The 27514-nt window shown below is 48.5% G+C and overlaps 2 protein-coding genes and 1 long non-coding RNA gene across 4 annotated transcripts; 1 reads left to right on the forward strand and 2 right to left on the reverse strand.

Moving 5' to 3' along the window:
• Positions 1–747: 747 nt before the first annotated feature.
• Positions 748–17964, reverse strand: ATF6B (activating transcription factor 6 beta; the record flags this gene model as incomplete). Its single annotated transcript, XM_083491552.1, is given in 18 exon segments — positions 748–1625; positions 2697–2781; positions 4323–4434; positions 4913–4983; positions 5170–5260; positions 5384–5491; positions 6502–6672; positions 7691–7782; positions 10386–10571; positions 11307–11494; positions 11931–12107; positions 12640–12769; positions 12857–12960; positions 13983–14067; positions 15613–15716; positions 17413–17563; positions 17565–17756; positions 17758–17964. Coding segments are annotated over 18 exon segments (2538 nt in total). The 3' UTR covers positions 748–1341.
• Positions 17844–25829, forward strand: FKBPL (FKBP prolyl isomerase like). Of its 2 annotated transcripts, none has more exons than XM_083493290.1 (3): positions 17844–17977; positions 24548–24624; positions 24758–25829. In XM_083493290.1, the coding sequence occupies exon 3, from the start codon at positions 24851–24853 to the stop codon at positions 25796–25798; it is 948 nt and encodes a 315-aa protein (XP_083349416.1). In that variant the 5' UTR covers positions 17844–17977; positions 24548–24624; positions 24758–24850; the 3' UTR covers positions 25799–25829. The 2 variants fall into 2 exon arrangements, with proteins under 2 accessions (XP_083349416.1, XP_083349415.1); XM_083493289.1 differs by lacking the exon at positions 17844–17977 and adding an exon at positions 23798–23924.
• On the reverse strand, positions 20232–23469 carry LOC310702039. The gene is made up of 4 exons (XR_014523150.1): positions 23451–23469; positions 22695–22810; positions 22123–22218; positions 20232–20506 (listed from the first exon to the last, which is right to left on the reverse strand). It is a non-coding gene; the product is annotated as an uncharacterized lncRNA (long non-coding RNA).
• Positions 25830–27514: the final 1685 nt, after the last annotated feature.

Below are 27514 nucleotides of genomic sequence, written 5' to 3' on the forward strand. Positions count from 1 at the left end.
ATCAGCCCTGAGTGCTCACTGGAAGGACAGATCCTGAAGCTGAGGGTCCAATACTTTAGCCACCTCATGAGAAGAGAAGGCTCGCTGAAAAAGACCCTGATGTTGGGAAATGACAGGGGACGAGAAGGGGATGGCAGAGGACGAGATGGTTGGACAGTGTTCTCGAAGGTACCAGCATGAATTTGACTAAACTGCGGGAGGCAGTGGAAGACAGGAGTGCCTGGCGTGCTCTGGTCCATGGGGTCACGAAAAGTCAGACACGAATAAATGACGAAACAGCAACAACAAGGATAAAATTCAGTTTTAAAACTGATATACGTAATATAAAAATCGCAAGCCTGGGGAGGCCTGTCTTAAGCTAAAAAGTTTGCAGCTGGCCTTGAAAAATGTACAGATGCACCTGCATAGTATCACCCTGCAGAGAGTTCCACAGAGCAGCCTTGCTATGCTGCAAGACAGATTGTAGCTTCGCTAAATATTGAAATACGACATGTGATCGGATCGTAGCTCTTGCAAAAGCACTCAGCTTTTCGCCAGAGGGGAGCGGGCAGCAGTATTTTGAACCTCAAGACAAAACCAGGAAGAGAAGCTTTGCTCTCTGTCTGGACCGTGCTGTGCCTCTGTCTATTCCACCACAGCACCAATTGCCAGCAATAAGGGACACAGCTCTCTTGTTCAGACGATATGAGTCGCCTTATTGTGGTGCTTGAAAACCAGGGGGAAGGGGGGAAAAGCAAGAAAAAACGGTTCTGGTCACATATTAAATTTATTTTGCAGCTATTATTTATCCTTTTTTAAAAATAAAAAAAAACACAAGGAGGATCCAAAGGGAGCAGATCTAAGTGCCATCAGAGTAACTGGGAGGGGAGTGTACACACACACACACACACACACTGCATTTTGCAAACTTCCCTTTGCCCTTCTCCTACATACATACACACACACACACACGATTGGAGACAGTAGTTTAAAATAGACACCCTTCCTCACTCTCCCACATTTACCCAAATGCACAGGTTCCTTAGTCTCAGCCATCAGGGGGCAGCAGAGGCGCACAGAAAGTCTCAACTGGACCACGAAGTGGGGGGGGGGCGTTGTAGGGGGAGGGGGAGGTAGTGTCCGCGGTGCCAGCCCCCAGCCCCCCGAACCGCAGGATCCAATCCCCACTGACCCCTCCTGGAGGCAGCTGTGAGATCAGCTGACATAGTGGCATAGCCCGTTTCTCAACACGAGCAGGAGTTCCACTGAGGGGGCAGGTCCGTTCCCCTGGCGCGAGGGCCCCCACTTTCCGTTAAGGGGGCTCTTCTCCCCGGTGTCGTCGGGGTGGGGGGCCTCCCTTTTCTAGCCCCCTCCCCCGTGCTCCCCGAGGTACAGGGTGCGCTGCGGGGGCCGCCGGCCTGAGGGCAAGGTGGGCCTGGGGGCCCGCAAGGCTGGGCGGGCAGTCGCTCTCCCGGAAAAGGCCGGCGGGGAAGAAGGGTGGGTGCGGTTGTCGCGGGTGGCGGCGTCGTGCCGCCTCAGGAAGGGAGGCACCGTGGAGCTCTTGATGTGGATGACGCGGGTGTCCATGACCTCACAGTCTATCTGCATCATCACTTCGTAGCCCAGGGACGAATTGTACAGGCTCTCTGGGGGAGAAAGAAAACAAAGCAAGAAGGCGATTCTTATTTGTTTCATATTTGCTTCATAGAATTTATACGCTCCCTCTGGAGGGAATGAGAATGGTCGTCTTTCCCCCCAACTGTATATAACATTATTGTAACCCGCCTTGGCACCTTATAGTATAAATTTTATAATATAGGTAAAGGTAAAGGGACCCCTGACCATTGTTCCAGTCGCGGACGACTCTGGGGTTGAGGCGCTCATCTCACTTTATTGGCCAAGGGAGCCGGCGTACAGCTTCCGGGTCATGTGGCCAGCATGACTAAGCCGCTTCTGGCGAACCAGAGCAGCGCACAGAAATGCCGTTTACCTTCCCTATTTATCTACTTGCAGTTCGTGCTTTCGAACTGTTAGGTTGGCAGGAGCAGGGACCGAGCAACGGGAGCTCACCCCGTCATGGGGATTCGAACTGCCGATTTTCCAACTGGCAAGCCCAAGAGGCTCAGTGGTTTAACCCACAGCGCCACCCGCATCCTAGTAACAATAATAATAATAATAATAATAATAATAATAATAATAATAATAATATAGGTTAAAGAAAGGTAAAGGTAAAGGACTCCTGGACGCTTAAGTCCAGTCAAAGGTGACTATGGGGTTGCAGTGCTCATCTCGCTTTCAGTCCAAGGGATCCAGCGTTTGTCCACAGACAGATTTACGGGTCATGTGACCACCATGACTAAACCATTTCTGGTGCAACAGAACACCGTGATGGAAGCCAGAGCGCATGGAAATGCTGTTTACCTTCCCGCCGCAGCGGTACCTATTTATCTGCTTGCACTGGCGTGCTTTCGAATTCCTAGGTTGGCAGGCGCTGGGACAGAGCAATGGGAGCTCACTTCATTGCAGGGATTCGAACCGCTGACCTTCCAATCGGCAAGCCCAAGAGGCTCAGTAGTTTAGAAAACAGCGCCAAAGGGATATACATATATATATAGATATGGAGATGCAGATGTAGCCGGTGACTGCATCTGGCACAAAACATTTGGACACAAAGTCCTCAAGTCTACCCGCACGTTTTCTTTTCTTTCTTTCTTTACCGTTGAGAGCCATGGCTGGCATCACCAGTGACATTTTTGGGCGGGAGGTTTTGTTGTGGCTGATGGCAGGCAGCAGCAAGTGATCCTAAGGTTAAAGAGGGGGAAAGACAAGAGAGAAAAATCTGTCAGTTTGCATTTCTTTGTGCAGAAAGTATGTATTGATCTGATGTGTAGAGATCTTTCCTACTCTACTTAATTCAGGAGGGTTCTGGAAGCTTCTCTGTGTGAAAGAAGCAAGCAGAAGGCTCCTGATGTTTGGGGTATTCCTTCCGAGAAGCTGAGTACAGCTGGCCTAAACTGGTTCTGTTATCTTTTCTGACAAGGTCATGCTGACTATAAGAGTAAGGCCAGAAGGAACCTGGGTTTGACTTTCTCTTTCTATCTCTTTTCCGTCTGGTGTGGTGTTCTGTACATAGACTTATTAGAAGTTACTGTAAGTTTAAGTTAAGTCTGCTGCAACTGGATTTCTTATGGACAGTGCCAGTCCTGAATGTACAGTGGTGCCTCGCAAGACGAAAAGAATCCGTTCTGTGATTCTCTTTGTCTAGCGGTTTTTTCGTCTTGCGAAGCAAGCCCATTGACGGATTAGCGCTATTAGCGCTATTAGCGGCTTTTAGCGGCTTATCTGCTGATCGGATCAGCTGATAAGCGGCTTAGCGGCTTAGAAAAAGGGGGGGAGGGAAAAAAACCAGCAGGAACTCGCAAGACATTGTCGTCTTGCGAAGCAAGCCCATAGGAAATTCGTTTTGCGAAGCACCTCCAAAACGGAAAACTCTTTCGTCTAGCGAGTTTTCCGTCTTGCGAGGCATTCGTCTTGCGGGGCACCACTGTACTGGATTTGTGACCATTGTGCTCATTTGCCTTCAGAAGCAGTAAAGCCCTGCTGGATGAAATACAATTGCCTCTGGTCTTTGGGAATCCTGCAATGTGTTTAAGTTTTTACTCTGCTAACTATAAGTCGGAGTTCTGCTCTGGATCAATACTGAGTGGGATTTCATGACAAAATCATCACTGATGTAAGAATTAAGAGACCCAGGGTGTGCTGGATTTCAAGGACACGCCCTGACAACCTCTTCCCGTTTGGCTCCCAGACTCCACAAATGCCGGCCCAAGGAGCTGTGTTCATCATCCCAGACGCCTGCATTGCAAGGCGTTGGACTAGGTGACTCTCATGGTCCCTTCCCATTCTACAGTTCTATTATCCCAGCTGTTAAAAAAACATTTAAAAGAAAGGTGCAAAGCAGAGGTAGGAACGGGGTATGGCTGTGAAAGCGATGTGGCCTGGGGACAGCCCCAGTATCCCTGAGCACCAGCAATGCTGGAAGGAGCTGATGGGAGTTGTAGTGCAGCAACTACAGGAAGGGCCACAGGTTAGGCACTCCTGCCTGGTGGCTTCTGAGAAGGGAAAATTCTCCATTTGCATCTTTGCCCCAGTGTGCCTTTATGCAACCTGTAATCTTCTGCCCAAGTCTGAAAGGGCTTCCTTCCTCTACTGCTTTCTTCCTGGCTCTCTCTCTGGTGCCACATGCCTGAAGGAGAACATTGTGCAATGCAAAATCTGGGGCGCCGCACTGCCTGTGCAACTCTCTCAGTGGCTCAGTGCCCCGCAAGCCGCTCTTTACTCACCCTGCGGAAGGACACCACGTAGAAAGTATCCTCGCGGCGGTCAATTGCGTCCATGAAGTCGTGTTCCGTGTGGTCAGGGTGCTGGTATACCTGCAGCTGACTGAGGGAATTCCTGGAAAGGCAGAGGAGGAGGGGGGGGTTGGAGAGGAGATCTGTTTGCAAACATAAGGGCTCCCTCCACCTCATCACTGTCACGGGACACAGGAATGGAGTCTCCAGCGGGTGGGTAGACGGAGCAATGAAGCAAGGAGCCAATTTGAAGAGGCTCCACCAGGCCTCCTCTCCCTTAGCCCTAGAGGCAGCTGTTCCGTTAGCCAGTCTCTGGGGGAGAGATGGGAAGCAGGGCTCACCCCATCCGTTCTGCTGTGAGAGGCCAGCTCAATTGCGCACCTCCTACCCCTTATAATGCCAGCTGGTCATTATAAGAACTTAAGAATTGGTGCTGGAGTTTGAGTTCTTCCTCTTCCCTCCCTGATCCCTTTTCCTCGTGTGTGTTGGGAAGGGGGTTAGCTTGTAAGCCAGAGGGGCAGGGTGTTTCCACATCGAAAAAGGGAGCTAACTCAAAACAATTTGGTGCAGAAGCCGCTTACCTCTCAGGGTGCCTGGGGGGGCTGGCGGGCACGTAGCGGGAGGGGCTAGGGGGCTTCTTTTGTGGCTTTTCCTGAAATGAAGAATGAAATTAGGATATGAAAAGGCTGTGAAGCAACAGAGCCCCTGGCCCTGCCCTCAACCTTGTTGGCAAACCACAGTAAGATTCTGGGCGCCCTTGTCTAGCCCCACAAGGGATTATCGCCACTGCACCCCTCCATTTCCCTGCCCAGTTGCCTCCCCACAATCCACATCACACCTGGCTGGCTTGAGCTGCTTTACGAGACTGTGAGGGTTTCCTGCGGTTGATCTGGTGCCGGCGGACCCAGCCGCTGAGCTCGTCTGCCAGTCTGTAGGGGGGAAGAGGAGGCAGGCAGAAGGGTCACCCACAATGTTCCCAGGCCTCAATGCTCACAAGAGTCCCCCCCAAAAAATGCTTAGCACCCCCTCCCTTCTCCTGGCCCAGGACCCACCTGAGGGATTCAGTGCGGTTGAACTGGCGGCAATCGGAAGCGAGGAACAACTTGTCCAAGTCCCTCAGCATCAGGTCCTTCATGTCAGAGAAGGGAGCTGACAAGTTTCTTGGGGTTGGGGGGGGGGGAGAGAGAAAGGCGTGGGGGGTGGAGAGAGAGAGAGAAGAAAATGTGAATTTTAAATAGAGATTGGCCGAGAGAGGAAATCAAGTGTTGAGGGAGAGCTGAGAAGAGCACATGGTGATTTGGGAGTCGCGCAATCTGTAAGTAGCTGCTCAACCTGGAGCAAAACCAGGGACGCGGACTTATAAAAAATATTGGGGGGGCCCGGGAAAGCTCATGAATAATAAATAAGCTCATGAATATGCAAATAAAGTGGCACCGCCTCCTCGTGAGCGAATAGGGGAGAGCGTGCTGCGCCTATTAATCAGCTCCGAAGGAAATTGGGTGGAGCTTTTGCTCGGGAGGGAGGGCAGGAGGCATGCAGCCCGACCCTTTGCATTTTGGGCTGGGGGAGGGGCGGCGATGGCGCTCTGCTGGAGGGGCGCTGGAGATTATGGGGGGGCGGAGCCCCCCCAAACGAATTTTTGAGGGGGCTCGGGCCCCCTCAAGCCCCATGGAGTCGGCGCCTATGAGCAAAACCACATGTTTCAAGAACAGAATGAGGTGGGCTGGCTGCAGTTGGACAGTCCCCTTCCCCTCCTGCCAAACCAACGTTGCATTTTACACCATACATCCGTAATGAAGGAATCTCGACTAAATCATCCATGACTCATGGCCATCCAAGCTCTGCTCAGAAACTTCCAACGTCACCTTTAGTTCCTTGGGAGAAATGGGTGGGGCAGGAATGCAATAAGCAAATAAAGGAAGGCCTGGGGAGGGGAGTATGAGTTGGCAGAGTCAAATGGGGCCGTCAGAGAGGCATGGAGGGCTATTGTTGGGCCCCTCCAAACCTCAGCACCCTCACCCCTGGTTCAGCATCACATCCAAACACAGTCAAGGACTTCTTCCTGGTTGCCAGGGCCCCCAAAATAATTTTAACAGAGAGATGCATGGGCAGGTTGTTTCTCCTGCTCTTCACCACCTTGTTGTTTCTCCTGCCTGCCCCCCAAATTTACCGGAATTGTGCCTTTCTCAGCCTGGCTGGGGCCTCCTCTTGCCGCTCTTCCTGCTCCTCCTCTGGAGAGTCGTGGGTCTCCTCCGCGATGCCTAAAAGGTGCCTCCGGCCAGGCCCAGCCTCCACCTCCTGCTTTGGCAGCTCCACGTCTGCCGCTTTGCGCTCACTGATGCTGGAGAGATGGAAACAGGGAGTTAAGTTCCCTAGAGGAGTTCAGGGACACTCTACCAAAGAAGTCTGAGCTTACTTTATTATCGTTTTTATTTCATTAAAATATCTATGAACCTATCTGTAAAGGTAAAGGACCCCTGGATGGTTAGGTCCAGTCAAAGGTGACTGCAGTGATACCTCGGGTTACAGACGCTTCAGGTTACAGACTCTGCTAACCCAGAAATAGTACCTTGGGTTAAGAACTTTGCTTCAGGATGAGAAAAGAAATTGCGTGTTGACGGCGCAGCGGCAGGCCCCATTAGTGGTGCTTCAGGTTAAGAACAGTTTCAGGTTAAGAACGGACCTCCGAAACAAATTAAGTTCTTAACCCGAGGTACCACTGTATGGGGTTGCCACGCTCATCTCACTTTCAGGCCAAGGGAGCCAGCGTTTGTCCACAGACAGCTTTCCGGGTCATATGGCCAGCATGACCAAACCGCTTCTGGCTCAACGGAACACCGTGACGGAAGCCAGAGCACATGGAAATGCCATTTACCTTCCCGCCAGAGTGGTACCTATTTATCTACTTGCACTGGCATGCTTTCGAACTGCTAGGTTGGCAGGAGCTGGGACAAAACAACAAGAGCTCACTCCATCGTGGGGATTCGAACCGCCGATATTCCAACTGGCAAGCCCAAGAGGCTCAGTGGTTTAGACCACAGCGCACTGAGTCACAGCATATGACTCCTTCCTTAACATGATGCAAAAAGGAGAGTTGCCTACAAGAAATGCGGGGTGGGGAGAGCTTTCAGGGCTCTAGTCCAACTTCAACCTAGGAAATATGCTTCCCTCTCCAGTCTGCTAAACTTTGCCAAACATCCAGCAAGCCTACACATGCCAGCTTCACCACCTATGAGTGAAACCAATTTCTCTGGGGCCTTGCCAACTTCAGAGGCTCCCAGACAAGGACTGCCTAGCAAAGTCATTCATTACCCAATTGTGGGACTGGAGGGATACCCGCAAGCACTCTGAAGCCTCACCTGACAGGCCCAAAGTTGAAAGCTATGAAGAGCAGCAGCACCATGACGCAGATGACTTTCCGGTTGCCAGAGCCAAATTTCAGCTCGTTGTTCTGCAGGGAGAAGGCAAGAAACATGTGGTTATGGCCACAGAGGCATGTCGCCCACTTAGAAGTCTCACTGCTGGTATAATACCACTTTTCCAATTTCCCCCGGCAGTGAGACTTGGTATTATACCAACAAAAATAGAGTGGCTTGCCAAATTATTGGAGTGCTACAATATATCCAAAACAATGGGAGAAATTGGAAGGATCTCGAAAGAGGATAGACAGGGACTGGAAGGTGTTTAAAGGATACTTGCAAAACCATATCGAAAAATCAGAACTCCTATTAGAATAAACAAGTTCTGTTTTAAATACTGAAATACTAAATAAGATGGATAACAATGTGTAATAGAAAAAGAAGCATGAAAGTAGGTTAAAGGTGTGGGAAAGAAAGTAATAGAAGTGGAAAGAAATTGCAATTGAGTAGATTGGAAGTCTAACACAAAGGTGGGGTGAGGGGTGGTGGATGGTGATGGGAAAAGGAATTATCCGTGGGATTGAGTGTAGGTATATTTGAACATTTTTAAGGATTGTATAAAATGTATGTTTGCATGCTTGTATATTTGCAATATGTGTGTATTAAAGCTGAATTATTTTAACAATAAAAACTTTTTTAAAAAAAAGAAGTCTCACTGCCCTTGCAGTGCCCAAATCGTTATTATTTAGCCAAGGGACGTCAACTGTGTCCCTTCTGTGTCCCTTCCAATGGGATTGTGAGAGTTTGGGGCTCCCATTTGGGGAGTGGGCATCATCGTATCGTAGCCCTGCATGGCACTGGTAGACGGCCCAGCCGACTTCTCGTACAGAGTGAGACAAACTAGAAAACAGCTAGACAAAGGTTCCCATCACTGAAGAGCTTTCCATTAACCACTTGAATCCAAATGTTTAAGGATTTCAAGACAAACAGAACCAAACACCAATTATTTTGAAAGCAGACTGCTGTTCTTCATAAAACAATGGATATGATAGCAGCCGAGCCACTGGAACCAAACTTGTGAAAAAAACTCTTTTTACTGTTTAGGGAAGCTTTTAATCTTTAATAGACTATTGTATTTTAATATTCTCTTGAAAGCTGCCCAGAGTGTCTGGGGAAACCCAGCCAGATGGGTGGGGTATAAATAAAAAAATATTATTATTATTATTATTATCATTATTATTGGTAACTAAGCACTAGAACAGTTTTTACTGCTGCTTTAGTTTCCTGTTTGTGTCTTAATGTTTATTATATATTGTATTTGGGAGGGGAGGACTTGGAATTTATGATGAAGGGTGGTAAATAATATAAATATAAACATAAACATAAATATGAATATAAATATAAATACATTAACACCTCCCCAGAAGAGGTGTAAGCATTTCAGTGCTGGCGAGGCATTTACAGATGCAGAAGTGATACGTTTCAGCAGCTATGAAAAGTCCACCCCTGCCCAGCACAGGAGGGAAGACAGATATGGGAAAGGAGGAAGTCTTAGTTCACAAAGGAAGAGGGCCACGACATGTGTTCCCTATTTTCTCCTGCAAGGAGAGGCAGAACAGGCAGAAGGAAAACCACACTGCCAGGCTCCTTAGGATGACCCGGCATTCTGGCTCTCATGTGTTCACTCCATATCCAGTCACGCAACTGCCCAAGCAAATGTGTAAGAGGCAGTCAGGCCTCTTGGGCCACGGTCTGTCCTGTTGTACCATCACTCCCTCTAACAGTTGGCTCATAATGATGATGATGATGATGATGATGATGATGATGATAATGATAATAATAATAATAATAATAATAATAATAATAATAATAATAATAATTTATTATTCATACCCCGCATCTGGCTGGGTTTCCCCAGCCACTCTGGGCGGCTTCCAACAAAATATTAAAATACAATAGTCTATTAAACATTAAAAGCTTCCCTAAACAGGGCTGCCTTCAGATGTCTTCTAAAAGTCTGGTAGTTGTTTTTCTCTTTGACATCTGGTGGGAGGGTGTTCCACAGGGAGGGCGCCACTACCGAGAAGGCCCTCTGCCTGGTTCCCTGTAGCTTTGCTTCTCGCAATGAGGGAACCACCAGAAGGCCCTCGGCACTGGACCTCAGTGTCTGGGCAGAACGATGGGGGTGGAGATGCTCCTTCAGATATACTGGACCGAGGCCGTTTAGGGCTTTAAAGGTCAGCACCAATACTTTGAATTGTGCTCGGAAACGTACTGGGAGCTCAGGTGGTGAGGGCCAACAGGACTGGGGTTAAAGTGGGACCACAGAGAAAATGAGAGAGGTTTGTGCTTGCTCAAAGGAACCCTGAGGTTTACAGAAGTACAGAAAGAATTGGAAAAATTAAAATCTGACGGGGCAATCCCACCTCTCCACCAGCCTGAAAATCAGCTCAGTGAGAACCAAGCAGGCAGGCTTGGCAGCCACGGGGGGTGCTGAGTGTCACTGGCTGAAATCCGGAACAGAAGAGCTCCTGTTAGGAGGCAAACTACACTGCAGCATTTTGTTGCAGTCCTGCTGGTAATCCACAGATTGCTGAAATGTGGATGTAATGCGGGTGGACAAATATGCAGGCACACACGGTGTGGGGTGTGTGAGGGACCCAAAAAGCTGCAGGTCTGGCCGGCACGCACTTACCTCATTCAGGACACAGTCCAGCCGGCGGCGAAGGAGTGTGTTCTCCCGTCGCAGCCGCTCATTATCCGTCAGGGCCTCCCGCAACCGAGACTCCAAACCTTGCAGATATTCCTTCTTTTTCCGCCGCGACTGGCAGGCCGATTCACGGTTCTTGATCATCCGCTGCTGCCTTTTAAGTACCTTGATCTTCGGGGAATTAGCAAAGGGGGTGGGGAATGCTATATTGTCTCTCTCTCTCTCTCTCTCTCACACACACACACACACATGCATACACTCTCACTTTAAAACAGAGATGGGGATGCTGCGGCCCTCCAATTGTCATTGGGTTACAATAATAATAATAATAATAATAATAATAATAATAATAATTTTTTATTTATACCCCGCCCTCCCCAGCCAATGCCGGGCTCAGGGCGGCTAACAAGCAATAATAAAAACAAGTTGAATGAATACAGCTTAAAAACAGGATTAAAATACATTAAAATATTGAAACATTAAATATTAAAATGCAGCCTCATCACAGGAGGAGAAGGAAAGGAAAAAAGAAAGAGGGGGAGGGAATCAAATTGGCTCCAAGCGAAAGGCCAGGTGGAACAACTCTGTCTTACAGGCCCTGTGGAAAGAAATCAGATCCTGCAGGGCCCTGATCTCATGAGGCAGAGCGTTCCACCAGGCAGGAGCCAGTGTTGAGAAGGCCCTGGCTCTGGTTGAAGCTAATCTAACTTCCTTAGGGCCCGGGACCTCTAGGGTGTTGCTATTAATGGACCTTGAGGCTCTCCATGGGGGATACAAACACAAAGCACACATGTGGCCATAATGTTCAGCCATATACCCCCCCCCGTCACATGTGTTCAGGAGAAGTCCCAGGACAGGACCAGTGAAGCCGGAGCAGCGGAAAGAAGGGGGCCAAAAGGTACTTACGTCGATCTCTTGGTTGCAGGGTCCTATTTGCGTTGGCGCCGGGACAATAGTTTTGGTTTCTGGTTTGGGGGCAGAGGGAGTTGGTTTTGCTGGGAGACTTTCCTTTAGAGGGGACTGGACCTTGATCAGCCCAGAGACGGGGAGATGCAGCAGTTCAGACTGGGAAATCACAACGCTCTGTGCTGGAACTGAGGTTAAAAAAGAAGGCAAGGTCCTATAAATCCATGCCTGCCACACATACATTGTAGTTTTGCCCCACAAAAAAAGGTTCTTTTCATTCATTATTAAATTTCTATACTGCTCTCCCTCCCAAAGGACCCCAGGGTAGCAAACAACAAAGCAGCAAAAGAACACAATGAAAAGTAACATAAAAACAGCTCAGAGGGCTGGTGGATGCCAAGGGAAGCCCTCAAGGGTGCAACTGTGCCCCTGGGTGCCACATTTAACAACATTAGGAAAATCTGAAGAGGACTTGTGTGCCCCTTAGTACAGCGTGTTCGGTTGCACTTGGAACCTGGGTTCAAGCAGGCTGCTATTAGCCAAAACTATCTCTATTTCTGCACTGCCCAATCTGTGGCCTTTCACATGCTCTGGATCACAACCCCCAGCCAGCAAAAGCATTACCTGAAATCGCTGGGTTGATAGCCTGCGGCTGGGACACAGGTACAGGCTGCAATAAGATGGTCTTACTGGACGTGGCTGCAGGCTGCACTGGGACAGTGGTGACCACAACTGGCTTTGGCTGAATGGGGGGCTTCCGGCTGAGAATGCTCTCGGCTTTATTGGAAGCGGCCGGTTTCCCTGTAACAGAACAAGCTGATCAGTGAAGCCGCTTTTCTGAAGGGCACTGTATTAGGTTAAACTAAATGACCCAATTTTTTGCCACAGGAGTCTCATATTGACTTAATTTGCATCCCTTTCTCCCTAAAGGTAAAGGTAAAGGTAAAGGGACCCCTGACCATTAGGTCCAGTTGTGACCGACTCTGGGGTTGCGGCGCTCATCTCGCTTTATTGGCCAAGGGAGCTGGCGTACAGCTTCCGGGTTATGTGGCCAGCATGACTAAGCTGCTTCTGGCGAACCAGAGCAGTGCACAGAAACGCTGTTTACCTTCCCGCTGGAGCGGTACCTATTTATCTACTTGCACTTTGATGTGCTTTCGAACTGCTAGGTTGGCAGGAGCAGGGACCCAGCAACGTTGCGGGGATTCGAACCGCCGACCTTCTGATCGGCAAGCCCTAGGCTCTGTGGTTTAACCCACAGCGCCACCCATGTCCTCCCCTTTCTCCCTAGGCACTTGCTATTTCTACTCACTCTCTCTCATCCACTACATACCTGTCTCAGGAGCCGGGACGACACTGATCTGCACAGTGCCAAAGTGGGGGGGCAGGACATCTCCATACATGCACGGAGGGGTGGGGGGTTGCTCGGTCTTCACTCCCATCACGTCGGCCTGGCCAGGGGCCTGCGAGAGAAAAGCGCAGGCCTGAGCACAAGAGCTTAAGGGGCAAGGGGCAAGATTCTACTGTATCAAGAGTTCCGACAAGCATACCTGCCCTGAGAGATCAGCGGAGGAGGAGGAGGAAGAGGACAGCGTAGAGGAATCAGAGCAATGCGACGAGGCGGGGGAGACGGGCTCCGACTTCACCTGCAGCTCTAAAGGAAGAAGGGGAACAAATCACTAACATGCTTTCACTGCCAGCCACTTCAACCATGGAAACAAAGAAGCCGCTCAAACTTATCTCCTCTGTGCCCCCTGGGAAGTTTGCACTGAAAATAAATGCTGGACAAGTATTTGTCTGGGAGGTGCCAAGGCAAAGAGAAGCTCCTTGTTACCAAGAAGCCCAGTCTAGCCCTGAAATGGGCTAGATTGCTGTCCAGTGGCAAAGGGCTGCTTAACCCCTGCCAAGCTGCCTTCTGGAAGAAGAGGGAAACTGCCAAACGCAAGCCGCAGGTTATTTGTGGTTTTGAGCCTTAGCTGGTAGGGCAGAGCTTAGGGAGATCAATGAAAGCAATATGCCCTCTCACCCCTTCTGCTGCTCTACCCACCAGCCAGTTTAGTTGCTGGCATTAAATATAAGACTTATATATAGAAACTATAGAAACTTTAACTAGGTGGTCCAGGATGGGGGAGGGGAAAAACTTTGCTCCATGTTAATTCTAGGCTGTTCAAACCATACTGAGGCTCAGAAATAACAACTGTTCTGCTGTAACAGACCAATGACCCATCTAACCCGCTGTCTGACAGTGGCCAGTTAGATGTCTCTGGTGAACCCATGACGAGGGCATGAAGGCAACAGCCGTCTCCTCTACCCCTCAAAACTGGAAGAAATTGATCTCCCTCTGTAGCATGGGGCTGCTTTATACCAACTGGTCCATGGGTTCTACCTAGTCCAGTATTCTAGACTCTGACTGGCAGTGACTCTCCAATGTTTCACTGAGACCTTTTTAAACTGGAGAGGCTGGGGAATCAGACCTGGGATCTTGTCCATGCACCTCCACCAAGAGTGCTGGCACATTCTTTGCATTAACTCACGGAGACAATCTAGCCTAATGTGGGTCTCGTCTCCGTGCACCTGGTCCACACACTTGTATACTGTATCATCCTACCATATATACATACAGCTCGGCATCTCGGGCTCTCAGCAGCCCTCCCCCAATCTCACAAAGGTACTTACCTGGGAAGAGAGAGTCGTGCAGTGGGTCCCAAGGTGGGTCGGGGGGCACCGTTTCCATGTCCAGGTCGAACCCATCACTGAACTGCTGCCAAGAGAGTTAGGATAGAAAACAAAACTGATCTCTGTGTGTGTCTTTCTGTGAAGCATTTTGACCCCCCTCTTTGGCCATACATAAGCAGCTTGCAAAGATCAGTAATAAGGCTTCAGGTTTACAATCTAAATGATGCAACAGAAAAAGGAATTATGAAGAGAAGAAAAATGCAAACTCGTGCATCAATTCTTAATGTTACAACATTCCATTTCCACTGTAAAGGAAACATTTCAGGGAGAAGATGAACCACACATTGTTAGCGTTTTAGCAGAGATGGTGGAGTGCTTCCCTTCTCGCCTTCTGTAAATCCTGAATGAATAGATATTAATACGCATGCACAGCCGACAGGCAACAAGCCAGTGAAAGGTGGGAATTTGAGGGCATTATTGTGGGTGTAGCTTATTAACAAGTATGGGATTTATAGTTTTGTAGATCTGGGCAGCTTATTCAAGGACCAAGGTGAACATAGATAAATCTAGTACATGCAATCTAAAGAGGAAAATGCCCCTTTCACTGTGAAGATCTCCCAGATGCAAACCCTGCTCACACCATCCTATACCAGTGGTGGAGAACCTATGGCACGCATGCCAGTGGACACTCATAGAGCCCTCTCTGTTGGCACACGCACCATTGCCCCAGCAGGGCCATTCCTAGGGGTTGGCAAAGTGGGCAGCCACTCCCTCCCTCAGCACTGTGGGCGGGAAACACTTCCTATAGCATGCACCGGCCACAGCAGCATTGGGGGATTTGCGCACCCGCCAACCAGCCGACATTCGGCCGCACCGCTCCCCCTCCCACACCGTGATTGGTTGGATTGTTTGCTGCCATGAGCAGAAGATAGTCAGTGACGATATTGCATGTGACTTGCAGCTGTGTCAAGCGCTTTTTTTTTTCCTGCTGCCGGTGAGCGTTGAGACGATTTGTAGCTTCAGCCTGCTACAGGAAGTGTTGTCCATGCGTGTTAGTGTTTATCTGCACGTCCTGCCCCCCAAAAGCTCCACAACTCCTGCCAATCCTCCCCACATTTTTATTATGGTATATTTATTTTTATGTGTGCATGCAGACAATCATTATTATCCCATATTAAATTGCCGTGTTGGCACTTTGCGATTAATTAGCGGGTTTTGGGTTGCAGTTTGGGCACTCAGTCTCTAAAAGGTTCGCCACCACTGTCCTATAATAATAATAATAATAATATTTTTTTATTTATACCCCGCCCATCTGGCTGGGCTTCCCCAGCCACTCTGGGCAGCTTCCAACAAAATATTAAAATACAGTAATGCATCAAACATTAAAAGCTTCCCTAAACATCCCTATATCATGCACAAGCCCCATGATACATGCATGTGCCCTCAGAAGATGTAGCAACAGGAATGAGGCTGAGCAGGTCCTCAAGACAAACAGCATTAAGGACTGATGTTAAGTAGCAGGGAGTGGATGAAAGATAAACAGGAGGTGAGAAGAGCATGCTGCTATGCAATGGCATAAGGAAGTAAAAAGCCTTTTCTAGGAAGGCATGTGAGAGGAAGCAGCTCTCACCAGGGAATGGGCACAGCCGCCATCCACAATGCTGCGTTCGAGGCAGGGGAAGAGCTCAGCTGCCACATCCCCATCGTCTTCCAGGCAGCTGTACAGACCTGCATCTGCGGGGAGAATGGGAAGGGGCAGTCAGTAGGGCAAGGAACAGACTCAAAACATGTTTCCACCCTTTACTGCTCTCCTTTTTCACTTACAGCCCATACCAAGCACATCTGTGGGTGTATGCATTAAGCAAGGCCTGGGCCCACCTTCTCCCCAAATACAACTAGAGCCGCTCCCCCTTAAAATACTGTTCTGGAATTCTAGAGATTAGCATCATAAATAACTCACTCCATGATAATACAAATAAGCATGTTTTTGCCAGTTTGACTGAATCCCCTAATATATTTTAAAGATTTCCCCCTCATTTCACAGTGTGTATGTTTTCATTTTTCACTGATGTTGTTTACACACTGTATTTTGATAAAAATAATAATAATAAAAGACCACACACGGTTTGTCCTTTACCTCACAGCAGGTGCCTTTGGCCTCAACTACATTATTATGAGACGTAAAGAACAAAAACTAAGCACAAGCAGCCTTGTGGTACTTCAAAGCAGTGGCGTAGCGTGGGTTGTCAGCACCCGGGGCAAGGCAAGTAATTTGCGCCCCCTAACCCGTGGATTTGCGCCCCCCTAACCCGTGGATTTGCGCCCCCTAACCCTAACCCCCAGATGTTGCACCCGGTGCGGCCGGCCCCCCCTGCAACCCCACGCTACGCCACTGCTTCAAAGACTAAAGTCAACGTGTCCCGAACACGATGGATGGCGTTGTGGGAGGTGGGGACCTGTGAACCTCCAGATCTTTGTTAAGGCAACAACTCACACATCCCTGAAGCATAAGCTCAGTCGGTAGAGCATGAGACACTTTTAAAAAATCATTATTTTCAATAAATTTTATTTTTGCATTTTCCTATTTTACATAAACAATTGAATTCAAAACATAAACATACAATACCTTCTGACTTCCCTCCCCCTCTAGTGTGGATCTTAATGTAATGGTTTCTTTCCCCCTCTGCATCTCTATCATAACTCTTATTTTTATAAATGCTTTGTCAATTCATAGTTCAAATTTTTACTACAAGTTTTCTGTCAATCCTACCAATGTACAGTGGTACCTCAGGTTAAGTACTTAATTCATTGCAGAGGTCCGTTCTTAACCTGAAACTGTTCTTAACCTGAAGCACCACTTTAGCTAATGGGGCCTCCCGCTGCTGCCGCACCGCCAGAGCACGATTTCTATTCCCATCCTGAAGCAATGTTCTTAACCTGAAGCACTATTTCTGGGTTAGCGGAGTCTGTAACCTGAAGCATGTGTAACCTGAAGCGTATGCAACCCGAGGTACCACTGTATGTAGTTGCTTACAACAGCTTAATCTCAGGGTCGTGAGTCCCACGTTGGGTGAAAGACTCCTGCGTTGCAGGGGGCCATAGCTGTCAACTTTTCCCTTTCCTTGCAAGGAATCCTATTCGGAATAAGGGAATTTCCCTTTTAAAAAGAGAAACGTTGACAGCTATGCAGGGGGCTGAAATGGAGCCCCCTTCGGCAGGTGGGCACCCAGTAGGTGAAGCTCCGCCCCTCCGCTTCGTGGAGACGCAGAGGGCCTGTCGCGCACCTGTTTAAACTGTGGGCTAACGTAGCGCAGGATCCTCCTTCCCTCCCACCTTCTTCGCCTTTGCAGCCCCTTCCCCAACAGCCACGCTCCGCCCACCCCAAACAAGCTCCGCCCACCGGCTCCCCCCCCCCCCGCCGAGCACCCACCCCAGTCCTCGCTGCTCAGCAGGTTATCCGCGCGGAAACGGCTCGAGTCGCTCAGCAGCAGCAGCTCCGAAGCCAGCGCCGCCATCTTCCTTCCGCCTTCCCGGTACACTACGCTGCACGGCCGACTCCGGCTCCCGCCCCCCCCCCCCTTTGCTGCCATAACAACAGAAGCGCCCAATAGGACGCCGGCTCCGTCGCCTCCTCGGCCAACCAGAGCGAGCAAGAGGCGGGTCACGGCCGGAATATCCACCAGTGGAGAAGGAGGATGATACGGAAGTTGTACCGAGCCGGAACGCACGCGGAGAAGGCGGAAGGCGGGAGTGCGCTTGCGCGCGGCGGTTGCTACGAAACAGCGCGCAAGCGCATTATGGAACGCGAAGTGGGTTTCTTCCTTTTGAATGTCCGCTTGGTTTTGTGGGATGCCTCACGGAGCCGCGCTTGGGTCGAAGGACGCATGCGCAGTGGGGAAACTGCGCGGCGCTTGTCCCCGGGCGCCTTGAAATTCCAGCGCGAAGGATTGAGCCGGCACCACGCTGCGTCAATGCGCTCCATGAGGCAAGGGTGGGTAAGTATTAATTCGGCGCACGCGCACTGATAAAATAGAGGTTTCAGAAGCTGCGATGCGTTTGTGCGTGTATAGAATCTAGGGGAAAGAGCGCATGCGTAAAGAAGGGGAAATACCTTGACGCGCAAGTGCTTATGGGAGTTGTAGTTTGGTTGTATTTTTTTAAATGAGGGGTTTGTATTCCTTTTAAGAATTATTATTATTAGGCCTCTTTGGCCCTTGAAAAATGTTGGAAAAGTGGCATATTCTTAGTCTCAGTTTCCTGTTTGAAAAATGAAAACAGCATCATTTCTCTCACACGGGTGTTTTAAGGATAGTGAGGCGCATTTTATATTATAGAGCACCTAAAGGTTGCTGTCGTTTTTATTCATGCATCTTTCTGGCTCTATTTGTATCTTTTTTAACAAGCAGTCTAGTGCACAGGTATTTTAACAAAGGACTTTCCCCCTTGTATGGAGCTAGGGAGTCGAAAAAGAGAAATCCTTTCCGCTGCCGATGGTTGATGTTTAAAGATGCTAGGAGCACAAGGGGCTATTTATTAATTTATATGTTTTAAAACCCATCCCTTTGGTTTTGGAAAAAAACCCCAATACAAATATTTTATATGAAAGCGAAAAAGAAAAAAAATATATGCCAGGTTTAAAATGGCATTTACTTATTTATTTTATATAAAAAATTGTGTGCCGCTTGATTGTAAAAATGAAACAAAACCTCAAAGTGGATGTGACACGTGCAGTTTGGTTTAGTCCCTTGTTTTGCCAGGACAGCAGGGCAAATTGTGGCAAACTTTTTCAGAGGCACATCAGGAAATTGGGTGTTAGGAAGGTTGCCATCAGTGACCTCATTGCCCCACAGCACGACTGATTTGGCATGGTATGCCCTAGATGTAGCAATGATATTATCAAAGGGCGGGGAATGAAATAACGCCAGGTTTCCTTTGCTTTTACTACTCTCTCTTATCCACCATCAAATCCAGACTTCCAAAGAAATGCTTCTCATTCCCTTTGTTTATATTCCAGCAGAAGCAGCCAGTTCCTAAGGTTGCAACACTTTTCCAGCAGCAGAACAAATTTAGACAAGGAAGATTTTCCCAGGAAAGCGTGGGTTCAGGGAGCCTACTTGAATAAAATATGGGGGGGGGCGTGCCTAGGTAAGCCCCACCCTGCATAACCCTGTCAATTCCCTGGAGAGAGAAGGGACTCATGGAAAGTATGTGTTAGCGTGGATATCCACAATTGGACAAATATCAAAATCCGGAGATTGTTCATGATGCTGAAGGGTCCTACCAACCAAAAGTCAAAGAAGCCCTTCCTGATCATCCCACCCTCACCATTATGAGATAGGTGACTGAAATTCAATAAATAATGTAAGTAACAATCATGTTTAAATCACGTTGCTTCCTCCAAAGAATCCTTGGAACTGTTAAGGATGCTGGGGAATAGTGGCTTTGTGAAATGCAGACTACAGTGGTACCTCGGGTTAAGAACTTAATTCGTTCTGGAGGTCCGTTCTTAACCTGAAACTGTTCTTAACATGAGGTACCACTTTAGCTAATGGGGCCTCCCGCTGCCGCCGCACAATTTCTGTTTTCATCCTGAAGTAAATGTTCTTAACCCGAGGTAATATTTCTGGGCTAGCGGAGTCTGTAACCTGAAGCGTATGTAACCCAAGGTACCACTGTACAGCCCCCAAGATTGCTTGGGGGAAGCCATGTGCTTTAAATGTATGGGGTGTGTGTATGCAGCAAGCCTTACGAGGAACAGTTGTAAGAGCTGGTTATGTTTAGTCTGGATAAGAAAATATTAAAAGGAGGCATGAGAGCAGCCCTCAAGTATCTGAAGAACTGTGGAGTGGAACTGTTCACTATTGCACCCAAGGGCAGGACTAGATCCAATGAGGTGGAAACTGTGGGGAAGCAGATTTTGGCTAAGTGTTAGGTGATGCTTCCTGACATCATGAACGGTTTGACAGCAGAATGGACTGCACCGGAAAGATATATGGCTTCTGTGGAAGGATAGCTGAAGAGGAAAAATACTGTTCTTTTCACCTTTGCGTGTGTGTGTGTATACCAATGTGTTTTTTCTTCGGTTTCTATTTTCCTTTCATCATCCCATTTCCTGCCCCAACTGCGAGTATGAGACTGCCAAAAAGAAATACTCCCAATAGAGAAAAACATTGTGGATCCCATTCTATTTCACAACCATCTCCTGCAAAACATACCGACCGACTCCCAAATTATGCTTCTTACAATGAGTTGGTGTATTAGAGCACGCAAAGTGCTTCTTTTATTTAAGCAGATTTAACAGAGGAATGGTGAGGTGGAGGGGAGGCTAAAGGATGCTCAGGTCCGTTCGATTCCTGCGTGCACAGGAGTTGTCAAACGGACCGTCATTCTCCTTCTGCCATCCCTCATTTTATTCCATCAAGAATGTGGCTTATGGATCCCAACTTCTGTTGTGGCAGCAGGGGGGGTTGCCCCTTGGCTGACAGGGGAACTAGTAGATGGCGGCATTGTGCTTTTTTGCTTGCCTGTAAGAAAAGACAACAATAAGATATGTGGATGCTGCCCAGGCTGTCAAGAATGCTGATATTAATGCCTTCTCTTCACCATTAGCAAAGGCTGATCCAGAACTACTAACCTAGTTCCCTCCAAATGTTTTGGACTACCAGCTCTCTTCAGCCCCAGGGATGATGGGAACTGTAGTCCAACAACTTCTGGAGAGGCACAGGCTTCTCATCCCTGATCTACTTGATCCTTGGCAATGCCAGGAGAAGGATAACAAGATACCTGGAGATGGACAGAGCTATCGTCCAACACCACGCTGCCTCTCCCTATCCTCCAACATTTGTGCCCATATCCCTGCCCAAATCACTGAGATCTTCAGAGGAGTTGCTGCTGGTGGCCCCCTATGGCACAGATGCGTGGCTCATTTCCACCAGAAGCGCTGCATTAAGTATTGCAGGTGAGACTCGAAAAAGTAGAATATCATGGAAAAGTTCATTGATTTCAGTAATTCAACTTCAAAGGTGAAACTAATATATGAGATAGACTCATGACATGGAAAGTGAGGTATGTCAAGCCTTTCTTTGTTATCATTGTGATGATCATGGCATACAGCTGATGAAAACCCCAAATGAAAACCCCTCAGAAAATTAGAATATTCAATGAAATCAGCAAAACAAGGATTGCAAATCGAGCAAAATTGGACCTCTGAGAAGTAGAAGCATATCTCGCTTTGCATGTCATGAGTCGATCTCATATATTAGTTTCACCTTTTAAGTTGAATTACTGAAATCAATCAACTTTTCCACGATATTCTAATTTTTCGAGTTTCTCCTGTATTTGCCTGATTCTGTGGAGCTGCCTCCCAGCTGAGATTAGACAGGCCCCCTTCCCATTGAACGCTTGGCAAAGACCTCTTCTTCTTTCAGGTACCTTAGAATCATAGAATAGAATTGTAGACCATGAAGGTTGTCTAGTCAAACCCCCTACAATGGAGAGATATTTTGCACAATGTGGGGCTCGAAACCACAACCTTGAGATTAAGAGTCTCCTTGTACATTACCAACTGAGCTGTCCCAGGACTGAAAAATACCTTTCTCCTACAGCTGACATTTTCTGTTTTGATGATCAGTTGTAACTCTATTGTTTTTTTAAATAACTTTTATGCGCCACACTGCTTAGAGACTTCGGTAATTTAAACCATATTTAAACACCTTTAGTAAATAAGATTAAATCTGCTGGCCTGTGGCAACTGCCACACTGCCTCATAGTAAGGCATGAAAAGCACTTGCATTCCCCAACCCCAAGCAAGAGTAGGAATATGAAAGAAGATCTTGTCTGGGAAGATTTTGGACAACGAACGAAATATAAAATTGACAATGCGAAAAGCAATGGAGTTGGCGGCAGGGGGAAGGAGTCATTGAGAGCAGCAGATGTTTTGGGTTTGGTTGCAAGGGGGGTGGGGTCCAACTGAGACAAAGATTAAGGGATTTACATAAAAGGTTTTGTGATTCTTTTTTTAGGGAGTGGTTAAAGGAAGGGGCTTAAGCAGAGGCTGCATTTCCTGGAAGGGGGATCTTCCAGAAGATTACGGCTGGCAGGGAGAGAGGCCGGGGTGGGGTAGGATGGGGGGGTCACTTACCCAGCGGGCACACCCCATTCTTGCACGCCAACACGGGCTCCCCCAGATCCTCGTTGCGCAGCGATGCTGCTATTCTCCTAGCCACATAGCGGCAAACTGAATTGGAGAGAGGAAATAATTAGCGATCAGTTATTTCCCTGGAGGAGCTGGACACATCTGTGTGGCTGGTACTGGCTCCTGTTTGTAGGTTTGCAAGAAGTTTTGGGAGGCAAATTATTTGAATTATTGCAAAAATTGGTAAAGAGGAGAATTGTTAGTTAAGACAGTTAAAGGCAATATGAATTTAAGAAATGCAGAAGAAGTGGATCATCAGAGGTGCTGATGGAAGTCCAAAAAGATTGTATAAGAAGTGATGTTTTGTTGTATGTATGATAATTAATATATTAAAATGAATATATATGTGTGTGTGTGTGTGTGTGTGTACTGGCTCCTGCCGAAGAATTCAGCCTCTAATCTAGTGAGCACTGACTTCCTAGCTTTCTGCCTGCACACAGTGTGCCCCCCCCCCCCGATTCTAAAGGAACCCAGGAGTCCGGGCTCCCCTTGCCTCCATCTGCAGACCCGATACGTACCACCAATTATAAGTCAGACCATGCTTCAGGAAGGAGAGTGGCAGTCAGCTTGGAAGCTCTGCTATAGACCCCTTGCATAAACTGGATTATAAAAGGCAGGAAGGAAGGAGGTGGAGCTGAAGAGTAAAGAAAGGCATTATGGGAAATGTAGTTCTATTACCTCTACTACAAGGTCGGGGGTGGGGTAGCTTTGTTGATCCGTTGCAGCAAAGCAACAAAGGCTTTTAAGGGGTTTAGGATTAATTGTTAGGCTCTAAAATGCCACAGGACTTTTCTACCCCATCTCAGAAAACCCATGAGTCCGTTCTTGGGGCTGTAATTTGCTTTTAGTACTGTATTTTTAAATTGCCATAACCTGCCTTGAGACCTTATGGTGAAGGGCAGGTAAGAAATCAAATAACTAATAATAATGTGGCGTATCTTCCATAGTCTATTATATGCCCCTTCAGGAGTTTCCAGGCATCTTCCTGCCACATGTCCATATTTCTTACCCATTTCTCTCTCTCTCTCTCTCTCTCTCTTTTTTTAAATGACTTGTGGGATTTGCCATCAGCATTGAATCCAGTCAAGTACAGAAGGTGACATCGTGTTGCAGGAAGTTCCTGTCTTTCTGACTTTACCTGTCCTGGCATTAATGTATATTTACTATATATTTTTTAAAAAGAAATGAAACAAACCTTTCATGCTGGAAAGCAGCAGAATGATTCTGTCAGCTTTCCAGGGCAGGCTTAAAACGTAGGGCATTTTTCATATTACCTGTATTTCTGACAGAGGGTTCTGGTACAGAGCTTGGGAGTTGTGAGTTCACATCCTTTCCGTGAATATTGTGGGTTTTTTTAAACCTCAGCTTCTCTCTGGCAGCTGACTGAAAGCTGCATAGACAAGATGTCAAGAGGAAAAGGGGCGGCTTCCTATAAATTGGAAGGGGGGTCCCCTGTTTCATAACAGCGAGGGTGGAGTAGTCAGGGAGATCTTCCCTGGCTTTTGGCAAAATAAATAAATTACCCCTCCTTGCCTGCCTTTTCTCCTAGCATCTCCTGAGGGAAGGTTTCTGCTTACAATGGTTGCTAAGACAGGTGGTTGCTGAGGAAATGACGTGGGGGGGGGAGAGGAAGAAGAAGGGGGGAATGTGGAGGGGGACTAGATAAATGAGTGTGTGACTGAGGGAGAAGCTGAAGCATATGCCCTGCTCATCCATTCAGTGCTGAGGACCAGTACTGAGCAACTGAGGTAAGGGGAGGAGAGCATGGTTGATAATGATGGGGGGGGGGGATAAAAAAGAAATAATGAGGCATAGGATGAAGCAGGAAATATTGGGGGACTTTCACAGACTAAAAAGATAATTAAGCATTTTGCTGCTCTGTCAGAAAGGTCATTGCAGCATGGATGTGTTTTTGGCGGGAGGAGAGATGGGGGTGCTGAATCGTTTGAGAATCTCATTTGTTCTGTTTTATGTGGCATATTAAATCTATTTTGGGTTTGGAGCCAGTTTCTGGGGGACAGCTGGGTTCATGTAATCTTCATAACGAGGGAGAATGAGCTAAACGTTGGCTGTCAAAGACAAGCCCTGCCCAGCCATTGGTTGACTTGCTGTGATGTCATCAAATGTTCGTGGGGTTTCTAGTGGCTCAGGAGAAAATGGGAGTCCTAGAAGGTCGACAAACATGGCAGGGCCTTTCTGGCTCTGCTAGCGAAAGGCAGTGGTCAAGCCGTGTGCGGCATTTAATTTGGACAAATGCCCAAACTTCCCCTTCACGTTCAGAAGAAAATGCTTCTTATAGTCTTATAGCTTGCTTGTTGCTTGTCTTCACAACAACTCTGTGATTTAAGCTGCCGCTGTTCCCATTTTACAGATGAGGAACTGAAGCTGGAAGACTGTTGGCATCGCCCAGAGCCTTGGCTGAGCTGGAATTTGGAGCTGGGTGGAAAGGTAACAACTGTGCGCACTGCCATACGTCTGGGCTCAGTGTGGGGAGGTGTAATAGGAATTTTATGGCAAAGGCAGTGCAATTGCCCATTCTTTTCAACGGCATCTTGTGCTTTTTCTTCTTCGCTGTTACTAGGCCGGATTGCCTCCTGGCGAACAGCTCCTTAACCTCCTTTCCTCGCTGGTGTTCGGGAGCATCGCATCCCCAAAGCTGGCAACAGTTGATGACATGATGGCAAGTACAGAGCCCGTCACTGAGAAGATGCCCGGCAAGAAACCCAACCAGGGGTCAGCCGTTGGCCAAGGGGGCAGCCGTGGCGCATCCGTTGGGAGTGAAGGAGAGAAGGGGAGCAGGGCGGAAGGAGAGGACCTAAAAGAGAACCTGCCCCCTCGGGACCCAGCCGGCAGGGACGTCCCTTGGGCCTGCCCGGATGGCACGTTCGTCAAACTGGTCCTTGAGACGGGCACGGGTTTAGATAAGCCGAAGGAAGGCTCCCTCTGCCAGGTCTTCCTCGAAGCTGATCCAGGGTCACCCTTGAGTTACCCAACCCACCGGTGGGCTGAAGTGGAGCTGGGTGGCGGTGACGCCGAGTGGGACGGGGTCGTGGACCGCTGCCTGGAGACGATGCTGGCCGGGGAGCAGGCCGAGGCGAGGTTGGCAGCGGGAGGCACCGTGGCCATCCGGTTAGCGAGCTTCACGGAGGCCAAAGACACCTGGGAGATGAGCGCCGCCGAGAAGTGGGACTTGGTCCTCAGCAACAAAGAACGGGGCGGGGAGCTGTACCGGGCAGGGGACGTCGCCGCCGCGGCGCGGCGCTATGCCAGGGCCTTGCGGCTGCTCGTTGTAGCTGCCCCTCCGCCGGACTACGACCAGATCAAAGCCGAGTTGCACGCCAACTTGGCTGCCTGCCAGCTGAGGCTGCACCAGCCGGCCAATGCCGCCTGCAGCTGCACCAAGACCCTGGCCCTGCAGCCGGCCAACACCAAGGCCCTCTTCCGGCGGGGCTTGGCTCACGATGCCATGAATGACCTGGAGGGGGCAGCACAGGATCTGAAGGGGGTTCTGCAAGTAGAACCGGGGAACCGGGCAGCCCGGAGAGAACTGGAAAGAGTCATGGAGCGGATCAGGGCGCGGGATGCCAAGCTGGCCCGAGCCATGCAGAAAATGTTTGCCTGAATAAAAATAATAAAAATAATAATTTACCCTAGGGGTCCTGGGGCCTAAGGAAGTTAGATTAGCTTCAACCAGAGCCAGGGCCTTCTCAGCCTGGTGGAACGCTCTGCCTCATGAGACCAGGGCCCTGCAGGATCTGATTTCTTTCCGCAGGGCCTGTAAGACAGAGTTGTTCCGCCTGGCCTTTGGCTTGGAGCCAATTTGATTCCCTCCCCCTCTTTCTTTTTCCTTTCTCCTCCTGTGATGAGGCTGGATTTTAATGTTTCAATATTTTAATGTTGTATTTTAATCTTGTTTTTAAGTTGTATTCATTCAACTTGTTTTTATTATTGTTTGTTAGCAGCCCTGAGCCCGGCCTTGGCTGGGGAGGGCAGGGTATAAATAAAAAATATTATTATTATTATTATTTATACCCCGCCCATCTAGCTGGGTTTCCCCAGCCACTCTGGGCGGCTTCCAACAGAACACTAAAATACAATAATCTATTAAATATTAAAAGCTTCCCTAAACAGGGTTGCCTTCAGATGTCTTCTAAGGGTCTGGTAGTTATTTTTCTCTTTGACATCTGGTGGGAGGGCGTTCCACAGGGTGGGCGCCACCACCGAGAAGGCCCTCTGCCTGGTTCCCTGTAACTTGGCTTCTCGTAGCGAGAGAACCACCAGAAGGCCCTCGGCGCTGGACCTAATGAGGCAGTGCTGCTGATGTTGATCTTTGTGGTATGCTTTTTATCACCCTGCCCTTTTATAGAGAACGTGTAGCGATTGCGGTACGCTCCACATGTTTCAGGCTACAACTCCCATCATTCTCATGTCAATGGCTGGGGCTGATGGGAATTGTAGTCCAAAACTCTCTGAAAGTACCAGGTTTGCTTCCCTGAATGTGTTGTCTCCTGCCCCCCCTTTTTTTTGCTGCTCTGTGACGTGAATGATGGTTACTCTGAATACCAGTTGAAGGGAACCACAGGGGTTTATAGAATCATAGAATCATAGAGTTGGAAGAGACCACAAGGGCCATCGAGTCCAACCCCCTGCCAAGCAGGAAACACCATCAGAGCACTCCTGACATATGGTTGTCAAGCCTCTGCTTAAAGACCTCCAAAGCAGGAGACTCCACCACACTCCTTGGCAGCAAATTCCACTGTCGAACAGCTCTTACTGTCAGGAAGGTCTTCCTAATGTTTAGGTGGAATCTTCTTTCTTGTAGTTTGGATCCATTGCTCCGTGTCCGCTTCTCTGGAGCAGCAGAAAACAGCCTTTCTCCCTCCTCTATATGACATCCTTATATATATTTGCACATGGCTATCATATCACCCCTTAACCTCCTCTTCTCCAGGCTAAACATGCCCAGCTCCCTTAGCCCTTCCTCATAAGGCATCGTTTCCAGGCCTTTGACCATCTTGGTTGCCCTCCTCTGGAAGGTTTCCTGGGGTTTCCCATAGACATCTGGTTGGCCACTGTGGAAGCAGGATGCTAGACTATGTGGGCCATTGCCCTGATCCAGTAGGCTCTGCTTTTGTTCTTAAGTCCATTCGAGTGGAGACACAAACCCTGGTGTGGGAGATCAAAGCATAATTTCTGTGCAGCCACACAATACTGTACACAGATAGAGATCTTGGCACCCAGCATGGAATTTGGCTGGGTGCAGAGACTGCTGCCTTCCTTTTATTTTAAAAATGAGCACCTTTGCAACCCTTATGGATGGAAATGTATGGGCTGGTGA

This window comes from Podarcis liolepis (genome assembly GCF_965112155.1).
Source record: "Podarcis liolepis genome assembly, chromosome: 2".
In the NCBI taxonomy this organism is placed as follows: domain Eukaryota; kingdom Metazoa; phylum Chordata; class Lepidosauria; order Squamata; family Lacertidae; genus Podarcis; species Podarcis liolepis.